The sequence below is a fragment of the Silene latifolia genome, chromosome 7 (genome assembly GCF_048544455.1).
Source record: "Silene latifolia isolate original U9 population chromosome 7, ASM4854445v1, whole genome shotgun sequence".
Classification (NCBI taxonomy): domain Eukaryota; kingdom Viridiplantae; phylum Streptophyta; class Magnoliopsida; order Caryophyllales; family Caryophyllaceae; genus Silene; species Silene latifolia.
Genome location: NC_133532.1, coordinates 122,713,794 through 122,737,471, shown reverse-complemented (window position 1 = coordinate 122,737,471; position 23,678 = coordinate 122,713,794). Strand labels below are relative to the sequence as shown.

The following is a 23,678-nucleotide window of genomic DNA, read 5'->3' as shown; positions in this document are numbered from 1 at the left end:
CAAAAAGTTGTTATGGGGTATAATCATAAGTTATTTGAACTATAGCTTCTCAAAAACTTCTTTATACACTACGTTATTTGTTTCATTGGACACGCGTTTATCATTATCGCAAATCAGAATCTTCAATCCCTTTTTGCTTGTGACTCTTAAAATAGCGACATAGAGCTGACCGTGCGTAAACACCGACCTTGGAAGATAAAGCCCTACATGTGCTAGTGACTGTCCTTGGCTCTTATTTATTGTCATTGCAAAACACACCGCAACAGGGAATTGTCTTCTGTCAGACTATACCGGGAACTTACTGGAATCAGATGGAGTAAGTGTAATACGGGCAATATGCACTTTATCGCCCTTCTGACTACCCGATAAAACTGTTGCTCTAATCACACGTGAATGATTTGTATTTAAAGGAAACAAAAATAATCTAATATCTGAAATTGAAGTTTAAAAGTGTAGATCTGTTTTCAAAGCAATAATTGATTTTGCAATTAAAGGCGCGCAAATTAACGGCTATATTTTCTGATTGCATTTTTTTTCTTTACATCAGTATGATTTTAAAATACATTTTTTAAAACTTACTCCCTTTTTAAAAAAAGTTTAAAAATTACACCCAGAATAATGCAAAAATTTAAAAATCGCTCCCAAACCCCTATTTTTTACATTTTTATGACAAAAATGCTCCTAATTTTTATTCTCATATGACGAATATGAAGGTGGATTTTGGGTGGAGGATTGTGATGGTTGACCGTGGAATCCTTGGGTGGTATAGAGGTGGACAACATGGCGGGCCAGCCCAGCACGGCCTGACCCAGCCCGATCTCATGGGCCATATTTCAGCAGCCCGGTCAGCACATGGCCCGGCTCGGCCCAGCCCGGTCAGCACTACGGGTCGTGCTAGTGTTGGGTTTTTTCAGCCCAGCCCGGTTTCCAGCCCGTTTATTTTTTTTTTAAAAAAAAAAGTAACCAGCCCAGCCCGGTCCTATGGTAGTGTCGTGCCAGTGCTGCTCTACCCCAGTCCAGCCCGCCTTGGCCCGCACCAGCCCGACTCGGCCCAGCCCAATGAATACCCCTAGGTGGTAGAAGGATGGGTAGAGTTGTAATAGAGTTCGATAATCACATGATAAATAAAAAAGTGAGAGCCATTTTTGTCATAAAAATGCAAAAATATGGGTTAGGGAGCAATTTTTAAATATTTGCAATATTTTGAGTGTAAGTTTTAAACTTTTTTTTTGGATATTCTACATAGTACTCCCTCAATTTTCCTACTTTCTACATGCTGCCCCTATACTTTCTAAAACATACATGGTACCCCTAATTGTTGTCTTTTTCACTAAGTGTACCCCTAAACTTTATTTTCCATCAATTAAACTCAGTTTTAGGCATTAGGTAATGACTTGGACGCGTAACCAAATTTGTCATTTATTATTTTAAAAGGAAATTATAATTTACTCTTTTTTAAATGAAAATAGTGACAATGTCATTATGTAAACCTATAAGTCTCTTTAAGTTGAGATGTTGTTTATAAACCCGTAAACCCGTGCAGTAAGACAGTAAGCATTAAAAGAACAATTTTCTAAACTGTAACAATTTGACGCTAAAAAAGTTATATTTTGTCGCTAAATGACAAACATATTGTCCCGTCTGAAATGTAGACAAAAAGTAATTTTCTACAATGAGAATTTACGTTTTCCTTTGTTAATTACATTAATCAAAAGTGATTGCATGGCTAGATTGTTTGATTCTTATTTCCTCCAACTCATTAAACATGCAATGAAGTGTTCACCTAAAATGTGTGGAATCATAAGCTCCGTAAGTGATAGGTCCTTAAACCATGGTAATATGTATGGTATAATACATTAGGTCCTTAAAGCTATATAACATGTAAGTTCGGGTCCTTTTAATATAGATAACTCGAGAATTAGCGACTACTAATTAATATCTTGAGTTGGTAAGTATAACTCGACCCCAGTTCGAGCAAACCCGACCCAATAGAACCCGAAAATTTTGCGACTTGAAACCGACCCGATGACGACTAACCCGACATGACCCGATAAACAGTGACCCAAACCCGAACCGGTCCTGATCCGATTTTGACCGACCCGATATTGAGATGATTAAATTAATGACTCGACAATTATTAAGCTTAATATTGATCAAAATGAAAGTGTTTTAATGTTTAGATTGATATGTTTGACTTAATAATGAAGTTATTGAACTAAATAATGGTTAAAAACTAAATTTAATGGTAAAAAAACTGAAGTAACGCGATCCGATAGTAGCACGATCCAAACTCAACCCGATCTAATACATCATTTGACGCGAGTTTACCCGACCCGATAATGACCCCGATCCAAACCTGGTCGATCTGAAAGGGTAGGCTTACCCGATCTGACCCAAACCCTAGTATAATCCAGCTCGACCCGACCCGACCAACTCATCCAATTATCACCTCTACTAATATCCATCTTTCCTCAAAAGAACTTATTGCCAATATAAATATTACGTGGGTCAATATGTCCAGCCCAACTTATTACGGAGTAGTAATTATAAATACATCGCATTCCTTTGTTTAGCCTTATATGTATTTACATATTCTCACACATTTGTTGGCTTTGCTGCTCCAAAGTCCAAACTATCATAATCTACTCCGCCGTTTTCAAACTCTATTTGCCTTAACATCTAATTTCAATCTCCTCCTTAAAAAACACATGAAACCTCATAATTGCAATCCCGTATAATTTTCAATCAATGTTTTCGGCTAAGTTCCTTATAGTGTTAATTTATTTCATGATTTTTCTTTATTGATTGATTCAGGTATTCTATATTCAAATGGTTTTTGGATTTTTTGTTAGCTTATAATATCCAAATTTGCTACATGCATCTTGTAGAAAATATTATTTAAATATTTTAAGTTTCATTATTTATTTTTGTGAGGAAATTCCTTTTTATTTTTGTGAATCTGGTGATAATAATTCTAATTTTTTTTTTTATTTTTTTTAATGCTTGATTATATTATTTTTGAATATAAATTATTTATTTCATCTTAGTAGTAAAATTTTATCTGCCCATATTTATGATATACATTTTTTTATTAATTTTGTAATTTGAAATTATCTATGCCATTATTGATTTTTAGAAACTAATTTCAGTGTTTGGAAACTATTATACGAAATATGCTTGATTTTATTTTTTTGAATAATGCCATTATTGATTTTTAGAAACCAATTTCAATGTAATTGTTACGGAGTATATAGCAAAAGGAGTATAAAATATGGATTCTCTAAATAAAAGCACAAAAAAGATAAAGTGCATATCACCCGTAATTTGTAATAATATTTAATTATGATGCTATAATTTATATTATATGTAATTGCATTTTGAACATTACAAAAAAAAAAGTTATGTAATCTATATTGTAGATTGTAATTTGTATTTTTTTTATTTGTATTTGGTAGATCATTTTACATTACATAAATTAAAGGAAGAGTTAGTGGTTCCTGAAAATAAGGAAGTTAATTTTTGCTTTGAAAAGTCAACAGACAACCACGTGCTGACAACTCAGCACTGTGGTTGTTCTTTTAATGAATAGGATAAAATAACTTTCGGCTATATATTATGTTCAGGTTGGAAGGCCACTAGAAGGGTATCAAGGTATTTTATAGATCGTAAATTCTTATTTCAGACGGACTATTTTCCCGTCTGAAATAAGACGAATAAATGTTGCTAATTTTTAAGAAAATGTAACTATTTAATCCACAAAATGGTGTGAAAAAAATGGTAATATGTAATATGTTATGTTATTAAAATAACATTTAATGGTAAAATGACAATATGTTGCCCGTCTTATTTCAGACGGGAAACAGCCGTCTGAAGCAAGACACACGGTTTATAGAGCGATTTTACGAGAGACTTCCTCGGACTGTAATTAAAGGGTGTAATATGGAGAAATATAAAACCTTTTCTCTTTCATATTCTCACTTTTCAATAATGATGACACTATGATTTCAATATTTCAAACACTTCTTTTTCAACTAAACTTTCACAAAAGTGAATGTCTAACAAGATTGTGAAACATGCAAAATATATACTAGAGGACAATTATGTACCTTTGATAGTTGTAAATAATTTCCTTCTTATTGAACACAATATTTCTAACTTTGGTTTGCTTGTTTGCCACTTTGCAAATGAAGGGGGATTATTCTAATGTGAAGAGGTTGTAGAAATAAATAGAGAGGAGATTTAATTAAAGGGATTGAATGCCTATTTGATTGACTCGAAGGTAAGTGTAAAAATGACTTTTGGAGTTGACATTTTTAATTCCTTCATTAATTTTTTACGTCTAAATTATGTCAATGTGGCATGCATTTAATTGGTTTTTTTATGATTTTTTGGGCTATTATGAAATTAATATTAAGACTTTCTAAAATTTTATAAATTCATTGACTTAAGAGAATATATGACATTCATCGTAAAAAAAATTTGTATCTACAAATTACCTCGTTTATTTACATTAATTTGTTCATGAGTGGCGGAGTTAGAATTCAAACTAAATGGAAATGAAAAGTTTTAGCGGAGGAAGGGATAATGGTATAACTGTATAAGGGAAACACGACTGCAGTCAAGGAGTATTCATAATTCGACATGTCTTATAGACTTTTTTTTTATATATATGGGTCAAAACTCGCTTCAAAACTCCAATTTAAGTCACTTAACTTGGAGTTTTGAAGTAAGTTTAGGTCAAAATGTAACTTAAGGGAGTCATTTTAGGAAAAAATTTCAAAAGAAAATAATTTTAAAAAAAGTGGATTTTAAAAGAATGTAAAATGTAATTTACTTCTTTTATACGGGGTATATTGTTCAATCGTTGAAAAGATTAAAAGGTTCAAAAACATTAGATCGATATGCTTGAGAGTTGAGACACACCTACAAAAGGTAGTTAACATGGATACTTTGAATTCACTATACTTTTATTTACAACTTTAATATATACGACTTTTGGTTAGTGTTAAATCTTTAACTATCTTTGACTTTTAACTTGAACTAAAAAAGAAGATTGATTATTGGGATCTTTTGGTTTACTTTTGGTCAGATGTTTCACTAATAAAAAAAAATGTTTGTAAAATGTAAACCCTTTTGTGTTAGAAGTAAAAAGTAATACTCGATCCAAATGTCTAATAATAAGTTGCCGGTCCATGCCCGACATTGAAACACATTTAGCCTCGTGATTTCCATTTCATTTAGATGACATACTCTGTTTGGTAGATAACGGATTAATATTAGGAGAAACAGATTTAGAAAGCAGATTTGAGTAGCATAATGATTTAGCGGGTTTGACTAGCAGATTTATTTAGCAGAATTGTTTTAGCGGTGTTTGATAATTGACAGTTTTAGATTAGCAGATTGTTTAGATTCTTTGTAAAATGACAAACAAGGATATGAATAATTATTTATTAAATATAAAAGGAAGGTTAGTATTTTTTAAGGGGGTAAATAAGACAATATTTTTTCTTTCTAATCCGCTAACCTAATATGCTAGTAGGAGCAGCATATTGCAAAATAGCATATTGGACCCAAATATGCTATTTCAATATGCCATTAACCAAACGCTCTAAATAGCATATTCGTAATCAAACATGCTAAATCTCTCCAATATGCTGAAATTTGGCCAATATGTCATTTACCAAACAGAGCTAAGAGGCGGGTCGTAAGCAATTTGAGATTAGCTCTGTTAATTACTTGACTAATTCATCACCGCAAACCCCCCAAAAATACTAGTATATATATAAAAGAGAGTTTTTTCGAGCGATCTGAGAGCGTCCACATCATCAAAAATTAATTTAGGAAAGTATAATTTTTGATGTAAAAAATAAAGTAGAGAATCTTTTAATTATTATAATATGCATATTTCCTAAATTATACTCAAGTGATATTTCCAATTTTTATATCAAACTTTTACATTTCATTTGTCAAAAAAAATATCGTTAAAAAAATTATGAAAATAATATAATTAGCTTTGTGGTAAAAAATGCTATCATTAGAGTATAAATTTCATATTATTTGCACATATTAAAGATGGTGTACTTCTCAATATGAAAAATTGTGTACTTTTTAGTATGTTTTATCCCACATTGAAAAATAAGTAGGTGTGGTGAACATACTACATATAAATAGTAGAATTGTCCCATATCGAAAGATTAGTATAAGGTGGCTGATTCTATAATTATAAATAGGAGGCATACTTGGAACTTAGGCATCAACCCAAAATCTTTTGAGTCTCTTAAGTATTATCTTGGAGAGCTCTTAAAAGTTTATATCATTATATTTTCTACCTATAGATTTTATATGTCCCATATTGAAAAATAATATAGGTGTGGTAAATGTACTACGTTTAAATAATATAATTAGAATTGTGTTAAAAAAAATTCTATCATTAGAGTATAGGTTCATATCATTTGCACATATTTTAATTATGATAAAAATAAATAAAAAACAAACATATGAATATTAATAGATAATGTAGTATTTGCTTATTATTAAATCGGGTTGGATTTCGAATTAGGTTCAAAAAATATGGTGTACTTTTAAATATGTTATTCGTCTTACATTGAAAAATAATGTAGGTGTGAAAAATATATACTACGTATAAATAGTTGAATTGTCCCACATCATAAGATTATCATAAGGTGGGGTGATCCCATGATTATAAATAGGACTTATCCTTGGAACTTAGGTATCACCCCAAATATATTGAATCTCTCAAAGTATACTTATTATATAAGATACTTTAAACATAATCTTGAATTAAATGTTAAATTTTCAAAGTTGTAACATTTTTTTAGGTGGGAGAAAGATCGATAAAATGGTCAATATTATAACGGAAATTTTTCATGGTACCCTCGAATTTTGTTAGATTACACATAATACCCCTAATTTTAAGTTTGTACATATAATACCCTTGTGTTTACTTTTTTCATAACGTCGTTACTTCTATGAGTAACTTGAGTAATTGAGCATGCCATGCTATTTGTGTTTTGTTATTTAGGTATTAAATGTTAGTTTATTAAATAAAATTTGGATTTAAGAATTAGATGATGAAGTGTTTGTGTACTAGATAACAAAAGAAAAAGGGGTCAAAAGTCATAGGAGCAATGACGTTATGACGGAAGTTGTCAAATGGTATTTTGGTAAAGAAAAAGGTGAACACAGGGGTACCATTTGTAGAAACTTAAAATTAGGGGTACCATGTGTAATTTATCAAAGTTCAAGGTTACCATGAGAAATTTCCAATATTATAATGATATACTTAATTAAATTTTCATTTAAAAGAGAGAGATATCCGTACCAATAAAACAATAAAGGGGGTATTATTTTTTAATTGTTATTTTATTGCCACGCCATCAAACTTAACGTCTATTTAACATCCTTTACATTAGGGGGTACCATGGGCAAAAAAATGGAACTTTAAGGATACCATAGGCAGATTCTTAAAAGTAGGGGTAACATGAAAAATCTGACAAAATTAAGGGGTACCACGGGAAATTTCCGTATCTCAATTATGATAAAAAAAAAATGAAGAAAAACAGCGACAAATATTAATGGAGAGTACTTGATCATATTATTAAATTTAAATATAACTATTAAATATAATGAGTAACAATTAACCGTATTCAGTATTCGGGATCTGGTTGAATGTCGAACTAAGTGCAAAAAAGATGGTGTAATTCTGAGTATGTTATTTGTCCCACATTAAAAAAACAATGCGGGTTTAATGATATACTACGTGTAAATAGTAGAATTGTCCCACATCAGAAAAATAATCCAAGTTTGGTGAATATATTACTTATAAATAGTAGAATTGTACCACATCGAAAGATTAGTATAAGGTAGGGTGATTATATGATTATAAATAAGAGTTAATCCACGTATATATTAATCTTTTATTTTTTTTAAAAGAGATATTTTAATAATATGTAAACAAATCATTAGACATAGAATGTAAAAATTAAACCCTTATGTTTTTTTTTGCATTATAAATAAGTTAATTACCCCGTTGCAACGCACGGGCATTCAAACTAGTATACTATCAAATAATAAAAAAAAGGTAGGCGGTTAATTAAATCAATGTATAATTAAAAACCTTTTCTCTCCCTAGTTTCACAAAATCTCATTGAAGACGGTACGTATCCGTCATTTTGGAGTGACGGATAGTTTTCAAGGATTAATAGCCACACTTTAAATATTTTGGCTTTTATAGTAAGGGGATGAGTTGAGATTTCGTCGTAAATTTAATGAAAGTTTTAAATTTAGGTTGCTTTAGATTTAGCTAAATTCAGATTCAGGTGCCTAATTAGGTAATTTTCCTTAAACTCAATTGGCACTAGGGAGAGTATTTGCATCTATTTTCGTTAATGTATGTGCAAAACTTTCATGTAATATTTTTACTTGAGTTAAATTAACAAGGAAAGATTTAAAGTTATAAGGAATACTTGGCCACGTAGTTCTTTCATTCCGATCATTTGTTTATCTTTGGTTTTGTCATAAAGACCAAGGAAATAAGAAGAGGTTAATTATGTATTGAATGTCAAATTGAGCGTGGGGGATCAAATTACCCATTAAAGACATTCTTAGAAAGGTAAACACTTGACTGAGACGCCGTAAAATAAAATAGGTAAATAAATGACGGGAGGCAAAGAGTACTCCGATCCGCAACAGTGTATAGTATATTATATTGTTGTATACGATAATGTTGCTGCCTGCTATACTAGTAGAACATTTGCTTTTATAGTGATGATAAAATGAATTACAAACATTAATCTTTATTTGACATTGTCAATCTTGATTAAAGAAAAATGCATGGCAATTTTGACTTTCGACGGAGTGGCTTCTTCTTCGATTTAGGCGGCCTCAATGCAACTTTTATAGCACCATCAAATACAGCTTTCACATTCTGTATTTATAAAAACAAAAAAATATTATTTATTAAATAATTTATGAAACCGCGGAACGTATTTCAAGAATCACAAAAACTTGTGAGGCACCAAACATATTACAAAAATTAATAAAACTTGTAAGCGACGGTCACTCATAAGTTATGATTAATTAATCTCTTTTTTTCGTTAGTCAAATGAATTTCAAAGATGAAGGATTCAAGCCGTTTCAGAGTAAAAGTTTATATGGGTTCGGCGAATATGAATCATTAATTAATTACTTTAAATAAGTGAAAATAAAATTGAAACCTATATTAGGCAATTAGTAGATTATACAACTGGTTGTATGTAGTTTATGTACAACTTTTTCAATGTTGTCGAGTTTTGTTATAAAGTTGTCGAGCTTTACTAACAAAATTGTCGAGTTACAATACAAAGTTATTGAGCTTAAGAGGAATAATTATTAAACTCAATAACTTTTTAAATTAGCTCAATAACTTATAAAATAGCTCGACAACTTTGTGTAAAAAAACTCAACAACTTTGAGGCGGTTGTACAATGCTAATATACAACTGGTTGTAAGATAGTATTTGTGTATATTAGGTCTGTCGTTCGATTTATGAAGATAATATTCATATATTTAAATGTATTAAACTTTTTGCAAATAATTTTTTTTAAATTTAAACTTAATAATGTCTTTGAAATTACTCAAAAATAAGAGTAATAATAAACGTTTTAGCTTGTATGATCTTCGATATCAATTTTATTTTTTGAGTAAAAATGATCTTGATTCTTGGAGGTCATTAAAAATTTGTTTTAGGTTTAATTGTGACAAAACAATAACGTACCTGTTGCGTTTTGGCACTACATTCAACGTAAACAACCGCTCCGATCATCTTCTTAAGCTCCTCACCCTGCTTAAAAATACTCGAATATTAATTTGTTACACGAACGAGTGAATTAAATTTTATACGTATAACATGCACTAGAATTTTGTTTAGGAAAACAAAAAAAATGTGTCTAATAATACATTGTGATATAGTCTTAAAATATTATCATCATACTCGCATAAGTACGAATCATTTTTAAACTCAAATGTATTTTTATTTTAGCTAGATTAACTGTCAAAGTCATGAGGAACAATACTCACGACTATGCTCAAAATCCTGTCAACATCGTAATTTGCCCTTGTAACTCCCATTTACACAAGTGGAAAATTATTTATGTCGTTGATTCCGAAAAATAAAGTAACTTGCCTGAGAAGTAGTAATAGGCGTTGCTTCAGAATGATCTTTCAAAAACTGTTTGTCCTCTCTCAAATCTGTTTGTCATTTGTTAGATTCATTATGACATTGATGACCGATACATAATAAAACCAGTTGGTTTCCCTTAAAACGAATGATAACAAAAGTTCACCATTTTCCCGACATTTTGCTTGTTGTCTCATTAATTTACTTGATCCGTTTTATTATTTAAATATATCAGTGTTAAACAAAAATTTACTCCGTATGTAATAAAACATGATGCAATGTATGTGAAGTAAACATTACCTAATTTTGTGCCTACTAGTACAATTGGCACTTTTGGAGCGTAATGTTTAAGCTCAGGGATCCACTGTTCATTTCACAACATTCGATAAATAAAAAAATCATAACAATAATAATAATGACGATATGATAATGATAACTCGTTCGTTATTGTTATTTTCTTATAATTAATGAGTATAATAATTGAACTGAATTAAGCTAAATTAATTTAACCGTGTTGGGTTTGTGCCTTGATTCTGTTAACCGCCGCTTCGAATAACTTAAACGGTATCCGTATCTGTTATTGGGCTAGGTCTGTCTTGGGCCTTTATTAGGTCATTCTGTATTAGGTTTAGAGAGTATTATATAAACTCTCTAAACCTCTACCTATCGATCATACCGTCGAATCATGTAATCAAAACTCTTTACATATCAATAAAACTCTCTCCCTTCTGCCCTGTGGACGTAGCTAACACACCGTTAGTGAACCACGTAAATCTGTGCGTTTGTCTCTTTATTGTTTTTTATCAGTTCTTTCTTGCTTCTGTTATAACAAACCGGTTGAAGATAGTGGCATATATATTGAACGGAATGTATTAAAGTTAAACGAAACGAAAATGAACTTTAAAATAAAGAGATAATTAGAATTAGTTACCATGAAATAACAAAATGTTACTCCAAGTTACGTACCTTCTTATGGACGTTCTCATAACTAGCTTTACTGATAAGAGAAAAGGCCAACAGAAAGACATCAGCTGCCCTATAACTTAATGGCCTTAACCTGTTGTAATCTTCCTGCCCTAATATCAATTATTGCACATTTATAGTTTGATCAATAGAACATTTTACTACGAAACATACATGATGAAACATATATACTCATCTAAAATTAAATTAGTAAGACAATAATATGTTACTCCGACTTGGTTGTAAGCCTATAATTGTCGAATAACACGACACAGTGTTGTAACGTCACATATGATAAATAATTTTATGTGAGATTTTCAATTTTTCGGTCTAAGATGAAATGTGAAAGTGACATGGAACCAATGTTAAGTGTCGGAGTAACATAGGGATCAGAGTAAGGACAATATTAATCAAACCTGCAGTGTCCCATAGGCCGAGGTTCACCGTGCTGCCATCCACCACCACATTAGCGCTAAAGTTGTCAAAAACCGTGGGAACATAATCCTATATAAAGAGTATACATAAAGCAAGGTTAAAGTAGAAAATAATGGAAATGTCTAAAGAGTAAAGTTATTAAGAGTTGTTGTTCATGGCCTAACTACAAAATTTGTTTGAAATTAAAAAACCAAACCCGATTCAAATTTGATGTTGACGGGATTTGAACACAGATCAGGAATATCACATCTCACGACTCTACCAACTAAGCTAGCTGACATCAACTTTTAGTCAAGTCGATTTCATTTCACAGGGATCAATTATCGTTCCTATTACCAAAACCTTAAACTAATTAACAAAAAAACATACCGTAGGGAAAGTATTGCTAGTATAGGAAATAAGCATGCAAGTTTTACCAACAGCACCATCTCCAATAGTAACACATTTGATGAACCTTGCTGTGCTCATTTTTCCCTTACTTCTTGTCTTAGAATATTTGTGATGACCTAACAATCAACAAACTATATATGCATGCTTTCTATATATCTTAGTACAATTATTACGTCCACTTCAATTAATAAGTATCCTAGGAAACACGACGTCGTATTATTAATTAATTAATTAAATTTTAATATGAGTGGATTATATTTGGTGGAGTTAGCTTGGCTACTAAGTCTTATCAACCTAAACAAACGCCACTATATTTAAATTATTATGATTATTTTCAGGAGAAAATTTCATGAAGAAGAATTATAGCACCAATTATTTTGCTTTCCTTTACGTGTAAGACTAGTAGGAAAGCCAATTATGAAAGTATTTTCTGGTTCTGATTAATTCTTTATTTTTGTTTTTGGTACAAAGACTCGGTTGAGAAATACAAAATGTGGAAAGAACATGCATGTTAGAAGAAAAAGTAACAATCTTTGTAGGATTTTATTTGCTTTGTAGTTTTTTTTTATTAAACCGGATAGTTGCATCAAATTAAAACAATCTTTTAGGCGATTAAGTTGTTTTTTTAATGCATATTTAGATGAAACGAGGTCAGTACAATATACAGGGAAATTGAAATTTGAACATCCCCTATTTACTAAATGAATAGGCGAAACTCAAATTTTCCCGCCTAAACATATTTCCTAAAATAAAGTTTAATTATTTTTAGCATATTATATAAGTATGGTGTGCTATATAATACACATAATCTTTAAGATTTATAAACCTATTTGTGATATTCATGTCATTTAGTATTTTATATTTTACACAAAATTATCTCCAATCTTTTTATAATATAAAAAGGAATTTTTTTTGTTTAAAGAATCATACGAAAAAATTCTTTGATTTTCTATGATAAAAAGTTGCAGCTAAAAATATATTATCAGTAAAATTTTATAAAATAACATCATTAATCTCTCGCTAATAGGAAAAAATTTCATTGAAATACTCATTTCCTGATTAATACGCTTTTGACCTTAATTTTTCAAATCAAAATATAACGATGAGAAACGTTTAAAAAAAGATTAGTTAGTTTCTAATTCAACTATTGTCATAATAGTATGCGTGTCTTAACCAATAATCTAAGATTTTAGTAGTGGTGGTTAAGTGATTGAGAGGGGAAGAATTATAATTTCAGACATTGATGAGTAGTTTAATTAGCAAAGCAACATGCTGTAATTATTGATAAAACACTATTGTTTAGATTTTGAGGGATTTCTACGTCAACCCCACAATCTAAACAAATTCATTATCTTAATTGATTATGTACGTCCATGATGATCCATCCTTTTAAATTCGTGAATAATAGTACATAATAGTCGCAACGTTAGGTTGAAGATTCGGTTTCTAAATGAATTTAAAGTACGATAAATTATATACACCGATTGTAAAATCGAATATTGGACCAAGTGTAAATGCAATATGTACGCACTCACCTGATTGGGCCAAGAGGCACTGGAATTAGAAAGTAGGCCGTAAATTTAGTTTGGGCCTGCTTACCTTGAGCTGGACCTTATTCGAGTTCCAGCTTATATTTCAAGTTTTCAACAACAATAGCCAAATTTTAATGATAAAATAATCACAAATTGTAATATAAGACTACTTTATGTGTAAGACAAGTTGAATTACAAAAAGCCCAATAAAATTATTTAAAAAATTAGTTAAAAAATATTTTATTTTGATAACCTAATGTTTTATATTGATAACTTACTGATTTAAATGTGTCGGTATTACACATAAGATATCGAGTTATTAAAATAAAATTAAAATACAAATATAATCTATTAATAAGTTTGGGCTATTAATCTATTGGGTCAGTCCTATGCTATAGGACGGTCCTATAGGAGAGTTGCTGTAAAATAATTTGTGGTTGGCTGACATGAATTATCATCTGAAACCGTTTAGGGTTATTCAAATAAAGCGTTGGAAAAGCACAGTAGTATAATAGTAATAATAATAATAATAATAATAATAATAATAATAATAATAATGGTGAAAACAAGTAACCAATTATTCTAAAAAACGTTTTTATGATACGACGTGTTAGAGTATAAAATCGATTTTGGGACTTCAACAATTAGCTTAAACTTTTGGTTGAGATGGTTTTTTGACATGGTATCAGAACCAATGTGATCAAAAGGTCACGGGTTCGAACCAACATCTCCGATTACCAACCTTTCCGACAACCAAAACACATACTCCTGTAACCTAACCTATAGACCCCAAAGAAAGAGTACACTAATTCTATTCAATAAGGGTGTCTTTTGGTTCGGAAGATTGTACCTTAAACCCTTTTTCCATGAAGTTTAAGGATAATTGTACATACCAAAATATCATCTAATGTAATACATCAGATTTATGGTCTACGTACTAAATGATACTCTTTTGTGTTACAAAAACATTTCTAGAGAAGCTTCGACTAAGGCTCCCATTTTTTTGGACCTAATTTCATCTTATTTTTAGTAAAATTTTGTTCAGTTCAGTTCAACTTCTTTCGATTCAGTTCAACTCATCTCTTTACAAATTAACGCTTACGCTAGTCTAATTCAATTTAGCTTCATTAAGTTTACTACTACAATTTAATTCAGCTCTATTACATTTAATTCAGTTCAGTTCAACTTTTTTCAACCAAATAGAACAAAGCTTAAGACAAGTAATCGACAATCTTTAGTTAATGTATTATACAACTGGTTGTATATACAACTTGTTCAATGCAGTTGAGCTTTGTTATAAAGTTATCGAGCATTACTAACAAAATTATCGAGCTATGATACAAAGTTATTGAGCTTAACAGAATAATTATTAAGTTTAATAATTTCGTAAAATAAATTTCAAAAACTCTTGTAAAATAATTTCAACAACTTTATGTAAAGTTTCAACAACTTTGAGACGGTTGTCTTCACGCTACTTATCAACTTGGTTGTAGAATAGTATTTGTGGACAATCTTTCAACCATCTTAGTCGAAAGCAGTGATGTTAGACTAGATTGTAATCTTTGAATAAATGGCGGCTTTATATATTCAATGGGAAACGAATATCTTATTTATCAAGTCAATTCTATAGACTCACGTGTAATACAAAAGTCAAACTACAAGACTTTTCCAAATTCTTACACCTATAAATCCCCTTATTCCTACACCATACAACTTTACACACCGAAAATTTAATTCCCAAATATTTTTTTTTTTTTAAAAAAAAAAACTAAAAAAATCGAAAATGTCACATGAAGAATTGCCATTAAATGAAAATGATTCAGAAGACATGGTCCTATACCAAGTTTTAAAAGAAGCCAATACAATAAAACCTACTCTTTCTCAAAACCCTCAAAAATCGACACGAAAAAAACCCGTTATAAATATAAATAGAGCATCAACAAAGTACTTTGCACCAAAGCACTATAGAGGCGTAAGGCGACGTCCTTGGGGTAAATTTGCAGCGGAAATACGGGATTCAAACCGACACGGGGCTCGGGTTTGGCTAGGAACGTATGAAGTAGCCGAGGATGCGGCTTTGGCTTATGATAGGGCTGCTTTTAAGATGCGTGGTTCTAAAGCTTTGCTTAATTTTCCTGCACATATTGGTGCAACTTCAGCTAGACAATTAATAGGGTTAAGGTTAAGTACGCATGACTCGGGTTTGAACTCGGGTTGTTCGGACGACGTGGTTTCACAAGATGTATGACGAATTAATTACTTGATATATAATTTTTTTTATGTATGGACGTATAATACGTTGTATATTAATGAAGTCAATTATTACCCATTAGTGACTTTTTTTTAGTTCCGGAATAAGATGGAATAATATTATTGATTAAACGAGTACATAATTATCAATTTTTTTTAATTTTTTTTTTGATAAGGTAATACGATTACATTAATTAATTATCAATTATTTTTCGTTTTGACATTATATTCGAGCCAATTTGTGACATAATATTTTTATATGGATTATTTGAAGACTATTTATAATTTTTATGTTAACACGGCTTGAAAGTTATCAATTTGAATTTATCTTGATACGGATTAACTTAACCTAATTCGAATAATTTGAAGTAGTACCAAGCTACAAATAGTTAAGTTTGGATTAACTTAACCTAATTCGAATTTAAATGAATATATTGATAAATCTCAGTTTGGTCTTACTTCTACTTCATTTTGTTACTAAAAAGGGAGGAGGAAATTCAGAACAAAATGTTGGAAATTTCCTAAGCTATAAACGAAAAACAGGCTAGTATTCAATATTTGATTAATATAAAGATTTTTCGATTATACTAGCCTGTTTTTCGTTTATAGCTAAGAAATTTATGTACATGCGCTTTTAAGAGAGAAATATTTTAACTAAAAATTTAAGTTTATATTTACAGTCCAAACAATATACTCCACTTTAATACTCCTTTCACTAGAATATAGCCTTTAGGAGGCTTCAAGCTAAGATGCATAATGCACATGAGATCAACACGTACCATATGGTCAATTTCTACTATCAAAAATTTACTGTCTCTTTTAACTTGAACTAGGAATCTCGGATTACCAGAGTCTAAGGTCATATGAGAGAATTATCCCCCCAAAGTGTAAATTAATTTGAAAAGTCAAAACCCAATCAATAATAATACGTTAATATTTTTGATGTACTATTTTGCATTTGAGATTCGCTGAGAGTAAACACCATAAAACGGCCTAATCGTCGTACCAAAGGTGTCAACCACCCACATGCCCGATGCACTATGAAACATAAATTGCACCTAATACTTGTAGGCTTGTAGTACCTCCTACGCCCTAGAACATGCATTAAGGGATCGTCCCATCTTTTTCTAGAAAATAAATTAAACTCATGGTTACTATTGAATATGCCTTTTTACGCCTGATATGAGTTACCTGAAAAGTACCCGAAATTTGATTCAATGTGAATCGAGTTGAACCTGAATTGAATTCAATAATAATGGAATGATATCCAAACCTGAATATATCTTTACCGATATATAAGAGCTGAATCAATTGATCTGAAATAAAAATACTTATTTTCTCACAAAAACACTCATATTTAGGTGTTTTTTTATTGATTCTTTATTCATTAATGATATTATAAATTATTACATTTAAATTGAAAAGTATAAGGTACCTCTAAGCTAACTTTTAACTCTCGACTCAAGAAAATTATGACCCGAAACTCAACTGGACAGATATTGACCCAACCCGAACGATACCCGACTCGAAATAGCATAAACAAATTAAAATGACTAACCGAAATGAACCCAATCGAAATCGAATAGAAACCAAAACTTAGGCCAACCCGATTTAACCCGATGTGAAACCGAACTGAATGACCCGTTTACCAGGTGTAAATTATATTGGCTAAATGGCTATCACCTAATCCAAAATCAACTCAACTATTGGCCAAACTTTAACTCAACTATTGGCCAACTTTAACATTTGTATATAAATGTTGATTGGTTCACCTGAAATCATTTGCAAATAAACCCTAATATTATCATGACTTTCTTGCTCTATAAATGTTGGCCTTCAATCTTCCTACTTCCCTTTCTAGTTATGTCAACTACGTACACTAGTAGTGCCAACAATAATCTTAGAAATACACAAAAAATAGTTTCAAATAGCTCTAATAATACTCTAGCAGTTTTTGTGTTCGGAGATTCAACAGTTGATCCAGGAAATAATAATCACATTGAAACCTATTTTAGAAGTGATCATTCCCCTTATGGTATTGATTATCCAAATCATATTCCCACGGGACGATTTTCGAATGGAATGCTCGCAACTGACCTTATAGGTATGTCTTGCTTCATATATATGTACAATATATATATATATATATATATATATATATATATATATATGTTGCAACTTGTTGCCAGTACCTTTATGTAAAACCGTCTTACTAATATGTGTATAACAAAATCAGTTTATAATTTATAATGATAAATTTTTTGCCAATTAAGACAAACATAGAGTTTTTTCTTAATTAAAACGGTTTTACAATAAACGAGTAATTTTTAAGTAGGTAAACAATATTGACATTTCACTGTAATAAATGTCAAAAAATTGAACTAAATCGTAAAAATGAAAAAATAGGAACAAATATTCCAAATTACAAGTGAATATGTTAAATTATTTTGTTTATTTCCGAGTATTTATATAATTTATTCAACATAACTCGTAACATTATTGTGACAGCATCGTATGCGGGCATCAAACAATCAATCCCAGCATACTTAGATCCGAGTCTAAGCTTGGGTGATCTTATTACCGGTGTTAGTTTCGCTTCATCTGGGGCTGGCTATGATCCTCTCACCGCTGCAAAGAGTGTACATATCTAATTTCGTCTTTATTTTTATTTTATTTTACATTTTTCTTTGTATTATTCTTTCGATTATTATGTATGGTGGCGAAACAAGCCTAGAGATACTAAAATATACCGAGTATTTGAAAATGGAGTAAATTTCTAATACAATATGAAATTCTCATAAAAAAAAAATTCAACTAAAAGTTTTAAAATTTTAATTTTTTAATATTAAGTCATGTCAATAACAAGTTTACTTTTTTAATATTAAGTCACATTTTAAAGATCATAAATACAATATGAAATTATCTCAGAAAAAAAATTCAACTAAAAGTTTTAAAAGTTTAGTTTTTTAATATTAAGTCATGTAAATAACAAGTTTAATTTTTTTAATATTAAGTCACATTTTAAAGATCATATTTTTTTTTTTTTGAATGATTGGTGAAACTTCCGGTCATAGTTTACGAAGTCGGCCATTTTTTTGCCCTAGTAATGTACATGACTTTGATAAAGTATTATCTATAACCTTGTTTTTGTTATGAGAGTGTTTGAACCTGAACCCCATCACTTATTCGCTAATTATATCTTAATAAATTAATCGAGTCAACCATATGAGCAAGATCGAGGAAATTAAATGTACATAATTGATTTATTGTCCTAAATGCAGAATGTAATGGACATGTCAAAGCAATTGGAATTATTGGACGAATACAAGATCAAAATAAAGAGTATGATTGGGAAAAGGAGAATGAAAGACCTATTGAAACGTTCAATATTTGTTATAAGTTGTGGTACAAATGATATAATGTATACACTTGGAATTGTGGATTCTATTCTACAACCTTATACTGCACCAACTTACCTACATTTTATGTTAGACAAGAGCAAATCCTTCATCCAGGTAATTAGTCCCTTTATACCGATCATTTCTGTACCTTTGATTAAATACCCCTTCTTAACGAATAAAAAAAGGTAAATAAATGATTTGGGCAGAAGGGATACAAGTTAAATTTCGTGAAATTTATTCAAGGTCTACTTAACTTGAATACGACAAGGTCTAAACACATTATCTTTCTATTGTTTAAGGTGGAAAATTGTACTGTGATGTTTTTTTGGTATAGAATCGTAGGTTAATTAGGCCTCTATCATCAGCTTGAACTTTTACTTGATCAAAATCGTCTTCTCATATGGTACCAGAAGAGTATGATCACCTTGAAATCTCAAGTTCAAATCCTCATTATCCACTTTTCAAGACTAAATTGAGTTCGAGTGAGGCAACTTATATGTAAAAATATAAAAACTTTAATAAGTCTCACTATACAGTTTAAATTTTTATTTTTAGTTGAAATTATCTCCTCGTGGTTCATAATACAACAAGGTCTAAACATATTATCTTTCTATTGTTTAAAGTGTAAAATTGTGATTTTTTTGGCATAGAATCGTAGGTTAATTAGGCCTCTATCATTAGCTTGAACTTTTACTTGATTGAAATCGTCTTCTCACATGATATCAGAGTATGATTACTGATCAACTTGAAATCTCAAGTTCAAATGCTGATTATCCACTCTTCAAACCTAAAGAGAGTTCGAGTGAGGCGACTTATATGTAAAGATATAAGAACTTTAATAACAAGTGTCACCTAACAACAGTTTAAATTTTTAGTTGAAATTATCTCCTCATGATTCATAATATACACTCCATCGTACAGATACAAAAGTCACATATGGGCCCTTGCATTAAAAAAACTGTTTGCACATGTTGCTTGTAATCTATAAACATTAATTTCTAGGCACGGATGAAACAAAGTTCAAATTTTACTTAGGGCTGAAACATCAAACTTTCGTATAGATCTAATCAAATTTACTCAAGGTCATATGTAACTTGATCGGCTTGTGCTTAACTCCGTCTCTGTTTGTAGGGTCTAAGAGATCGAGGAGCGGAAAAGATAGTAGTGGTGGGACTACCACCAGTGGGATGTTTACCGGCAGTGATGACAAGCCATGCAACACCTTTTAAACAACGTCAATGTGTTGAGTCATTATCATCAATAGCAACAGATTTCAACAATATGTTGGTTAATGAATTGAACACTATGCAACCTTCCCAACCTACTTCTTCTATGCTTCTTTATGCTGACATTTATACACCTCTACTACACCAAATTAATTATCCAACAAAATATGGTAAGTGGTCCGATTGTCCTTTCTCTATTTATTGTAATTTGGACAATGGTTGGTCTATTTATAAGTCCTATTTGATTCAATGGGGTCATATATACTTTATATATAGAAATTATGGGGCGCGAAATTAATAGGGTTGGATAATGTGTTGTCTACTAGTTACCGGGTTAATATCGAAAACGTCTGAGTTTAATAATTAAGATGAAAGTATAGAGTATATAGTGGATAATGAGTCCTCGATCTGAGTCCCTCACCTAGTTCTTTTGACTCATTTGACACACACTAAAAGGGAAAAAAAACTAGTTAGTGGATTAATAGATCAATTTCACAAGAAATAATATGTGATTTGTTCGTTTTGTATGAGAATTCGTGTCACATATATAAACTTTTAAAAAAGTTTTAGGGCATGATGCTTGAAATGATGATACTTATAATAACTTTTTAAAAATATATGTTTTCATTTAGTGTAATTAAAATTATTAGTTTGTTCATTTTATTTTTTTTAATACGTGTATACGAGTTTTTTTTTTTTACTTAAATCAAAAAATTATACTTTTTTCCGTATCAGTTATTTGTTTACCTTATATATTCATTGTGAGGATTTAATCGATAAACAAGTGATTTGGACAAATGCAGTATTTAACTTGATGAAAAATTGGCGCAAATTTTCATGATAAAAGTGAAATTTTCCTTAATCTATGATATATCACAAAATCTCATTGAAGACGGCACATATCCGTCACTCCGGAGTGACGGATACCATTTCCTCTCACAAATGACCCAAATAGAGGAGAGAGGGAAGCACATGGGGGTGCCCCCACCTTGTCCCCCCTATCCATTTTGTGAGTGACATTACCCGTCACTTGCTCCGACCCGTCTTCAGCAAGACTAACTGATGATATATATTCTCAAAATGCAGGTTTTGAGGAGGTGGACAAAGGATGTTGTGGGACCGGCTTTTTGGAAGGTTCATTCGCTTGTAATTCCATGACAAATATATGTAATGATCGTTCTAAGTACATATTTTGGGATTCAATACATCCAACTGAAAGATCTTATAGCTTGTTACTTGATGCTATTCGTCCAATTGTTGATAAAGTATTGGGAAAATTATAGAATACAGGCTTAACAATATGTTGCTTGAATGTATGAAACAATATCTTGATTGAAATTATGGAACACATTCTTTATGAGAAAATATTGATTGATATTTAATTATTAACTTCATTAAAGTATAACAATTATTGATTGATATTTAATTATTAACTTAATTTTTGAGTGAAATGATTTTTCAGTGTCATATCAGAGTGAGGGGTGTATCAAACTATCACGGTACTAGCTGAGACCATCTTGTTCATCTAGTGGTTGTTTAAGAATTACGGGCCTCAACCATTAATTTACGCTTTTGATTGAGAATGTCTTTGTAAGATTATGTTAAGATATTTAATGTGGGCTTGTGCTGGAGGCAAGCAAAATCGACATGAATCTTTTGGCCTGAGATCGAACAATGTACTAGCTAGGAAGTATCAAATTTGCCAACGTAACGGACCTTTGTCAGTTTGCTAAAAATGTTTTTCCACATCTACTTCTTTTACATATCACATGGTTTGGGTTCACTGAATAGGATGACCGGTGTACCGGCAATGTACCACTCTCTTGCAAATATAAAGTGCACCCTTATTCATCTTGGAGTTGAGATCTATGTCTCACTTTTGTAACCCAATCGATCTAATAAAAATTTCAATACATGACACATCAATAAATTATGAATAATAATAAAATTGGTGGTAATTTATATCACAGTGATGAGGTGTCATAATGATAAAATGGTGGTATAGGAGATGGGATACAAAATGGTACAGAAAATTTGTATTGCTGGTCGTGAGTAAAAGAAATTGTGAGTAAGTAGAAGGAGCCCGAGCATTGAATCTTGTTTTTAGAGCTGATTATTTGCAGGATTGGGTCAACATGAGTTGAGCTTACCCTTCCAAAAAGTGTCTAACGGGCTTAAATTTTATATTGTGTTCATTATAGCGGGCCTATTATACCTGTCTATACCCACCTAATTCAGGTTAGCGATGAGCTAGCAAGCTTTAGTTGATATTTCAAACAATTTAAATCCAAAAGATATGTTTTCATTCACCATTGGATACTACATGAAAAAAAAAGTTTTTTTTTGATAACTTATACCTTGAATAGCTCTCTTTTTCAAATCTTACAACTAAGATAACTTTCCTTAAAATATTATACCTAAAATAACATTTTCTTCCAAACTTGATACCAAATCTCGAAAAAAGCCTTAAATTGACGATCTTGCCCTTACTATTTAAACATCATCACCCTTTCCCCTACCTATTAACCCACACATCCACGATTACCAACACTAAAAACCATCAAATTAGTAAGGGTAAAATCATCAATTTAGGACTTTTTTTAAAGATTTGGTATCAAGTTTAGAAAAAATATTATTTTAGGTAGGTATAAGATTTGAAAAAAAGTTATCTTAGGTATAATATTTGAAAAAATGAGTTATTCAAGGTATAAATTATCAAAAAACCCGAAAAAAAAAGATGTCATATCTTATGGGGATAAAATCTCTGTGACTCATTGACACGACTATCAAAGCCAGGAGGCCCACTTGGGGCTAGAAAGACCCTAGAGCCCCTGACCTCCATCGACGGACGACGACCCTTTATAGGGTAGCCCATAGACGAATAAGAAAGACCATTCCAGTGATATAACCCTAGTGATGTCCATTGTGAAATTGCCTAAATGATGTCACAATTACCACTTACCTCCTATAACTACCCCACTTAGGGTAAAGGTAAGAAAAGGATAGACAAAAACCCCATATAATCTCTCTACCTCCTAAATTATCAAAATAGTCATATATTCGTATGTATAATACTGACTTCGGCGTCGAAAGCTTTGTCCCGGGGGCATCCCCTAGTCCAGGAGTTCATTTTGCCGGACCACCGTCGACGTACGCCTACAAGTTGGGAGAGTCGTCAAATTCCAAGATTAGAGACCCCCGAGCGTTTCATACCCGAAACAATATCAATCCACAAAATATAAAATTCAAGTGACATTTATAATGAGAAGATAGATTAACAATCTTCAAGCGAAAACTTGTTAAA

The 23,678-nt window shown here is 31.0% G+C and overlaps 2 protein-coding genes across 2 annotated transcripts; one reads left to right on the top strand and one right to left on the bottom strand.

The window, feature by feature from the left end:
- Positions 1 to 8,697: 8,697 nt before the first annotated feature.
- Positions 8,698 to 12,163, bottom strand: LOC141591343 (rac-like GTP-binding protein RAC9). The gene is made up of 7 exons (XM_074411657.1): positions 11,945 to 12,163; positions 11,557 to 11,644; positions 11,144 to 11,253; positions 10,478 to 10,541; positions 10,184 to 10,248; positions 9,776 to 9,841; positions 8,698 to 8,947 (listed from the first exon to the last, which is right to left on the bottom strand). The coding sequence occupies exons 1-7, from the start codon at positions 12,041 to 12,043 to the stop codon at positions 8,840 to 8,842; spliced, it is 600 nt and encodes a 199-aa protein (XP_074267758.1). The 5' UTR covers positions 12,044 to 12,163; the 3' UTR covers positions 8,698 to 8,839.
- A 5,273-nt stretch (positions 12,164 to 17,436) lies between these two features.
- On the top strand, positions 17,437 to 21,739 carry LOC141592893 (GDSL esterase/lipase At5g45960-like). The gene is made up of 5 exons (XM_074413780.1): positions 17,437 to 17,851; positions 18,256 to 18,386; positions 19,029 to 19,262; positions 20,280 to 20,544; positions 21,461 to 21,739. Exons 1-5 carry the CDS (start codon positions 17,554 to 17,556, stop codon positions 21,655 to 21,657), a joined length of 1,125 nt encoding a protein of 374 aa, XP_074269881.1. The 5' UTR covers positions 17,437 to 17,553; the 3' UTR covers positions 21,658 to 21,739.
- The last annotated feature ends 1,939 nt before the right edge of the window (positions 21,740 to 23,678 follow it).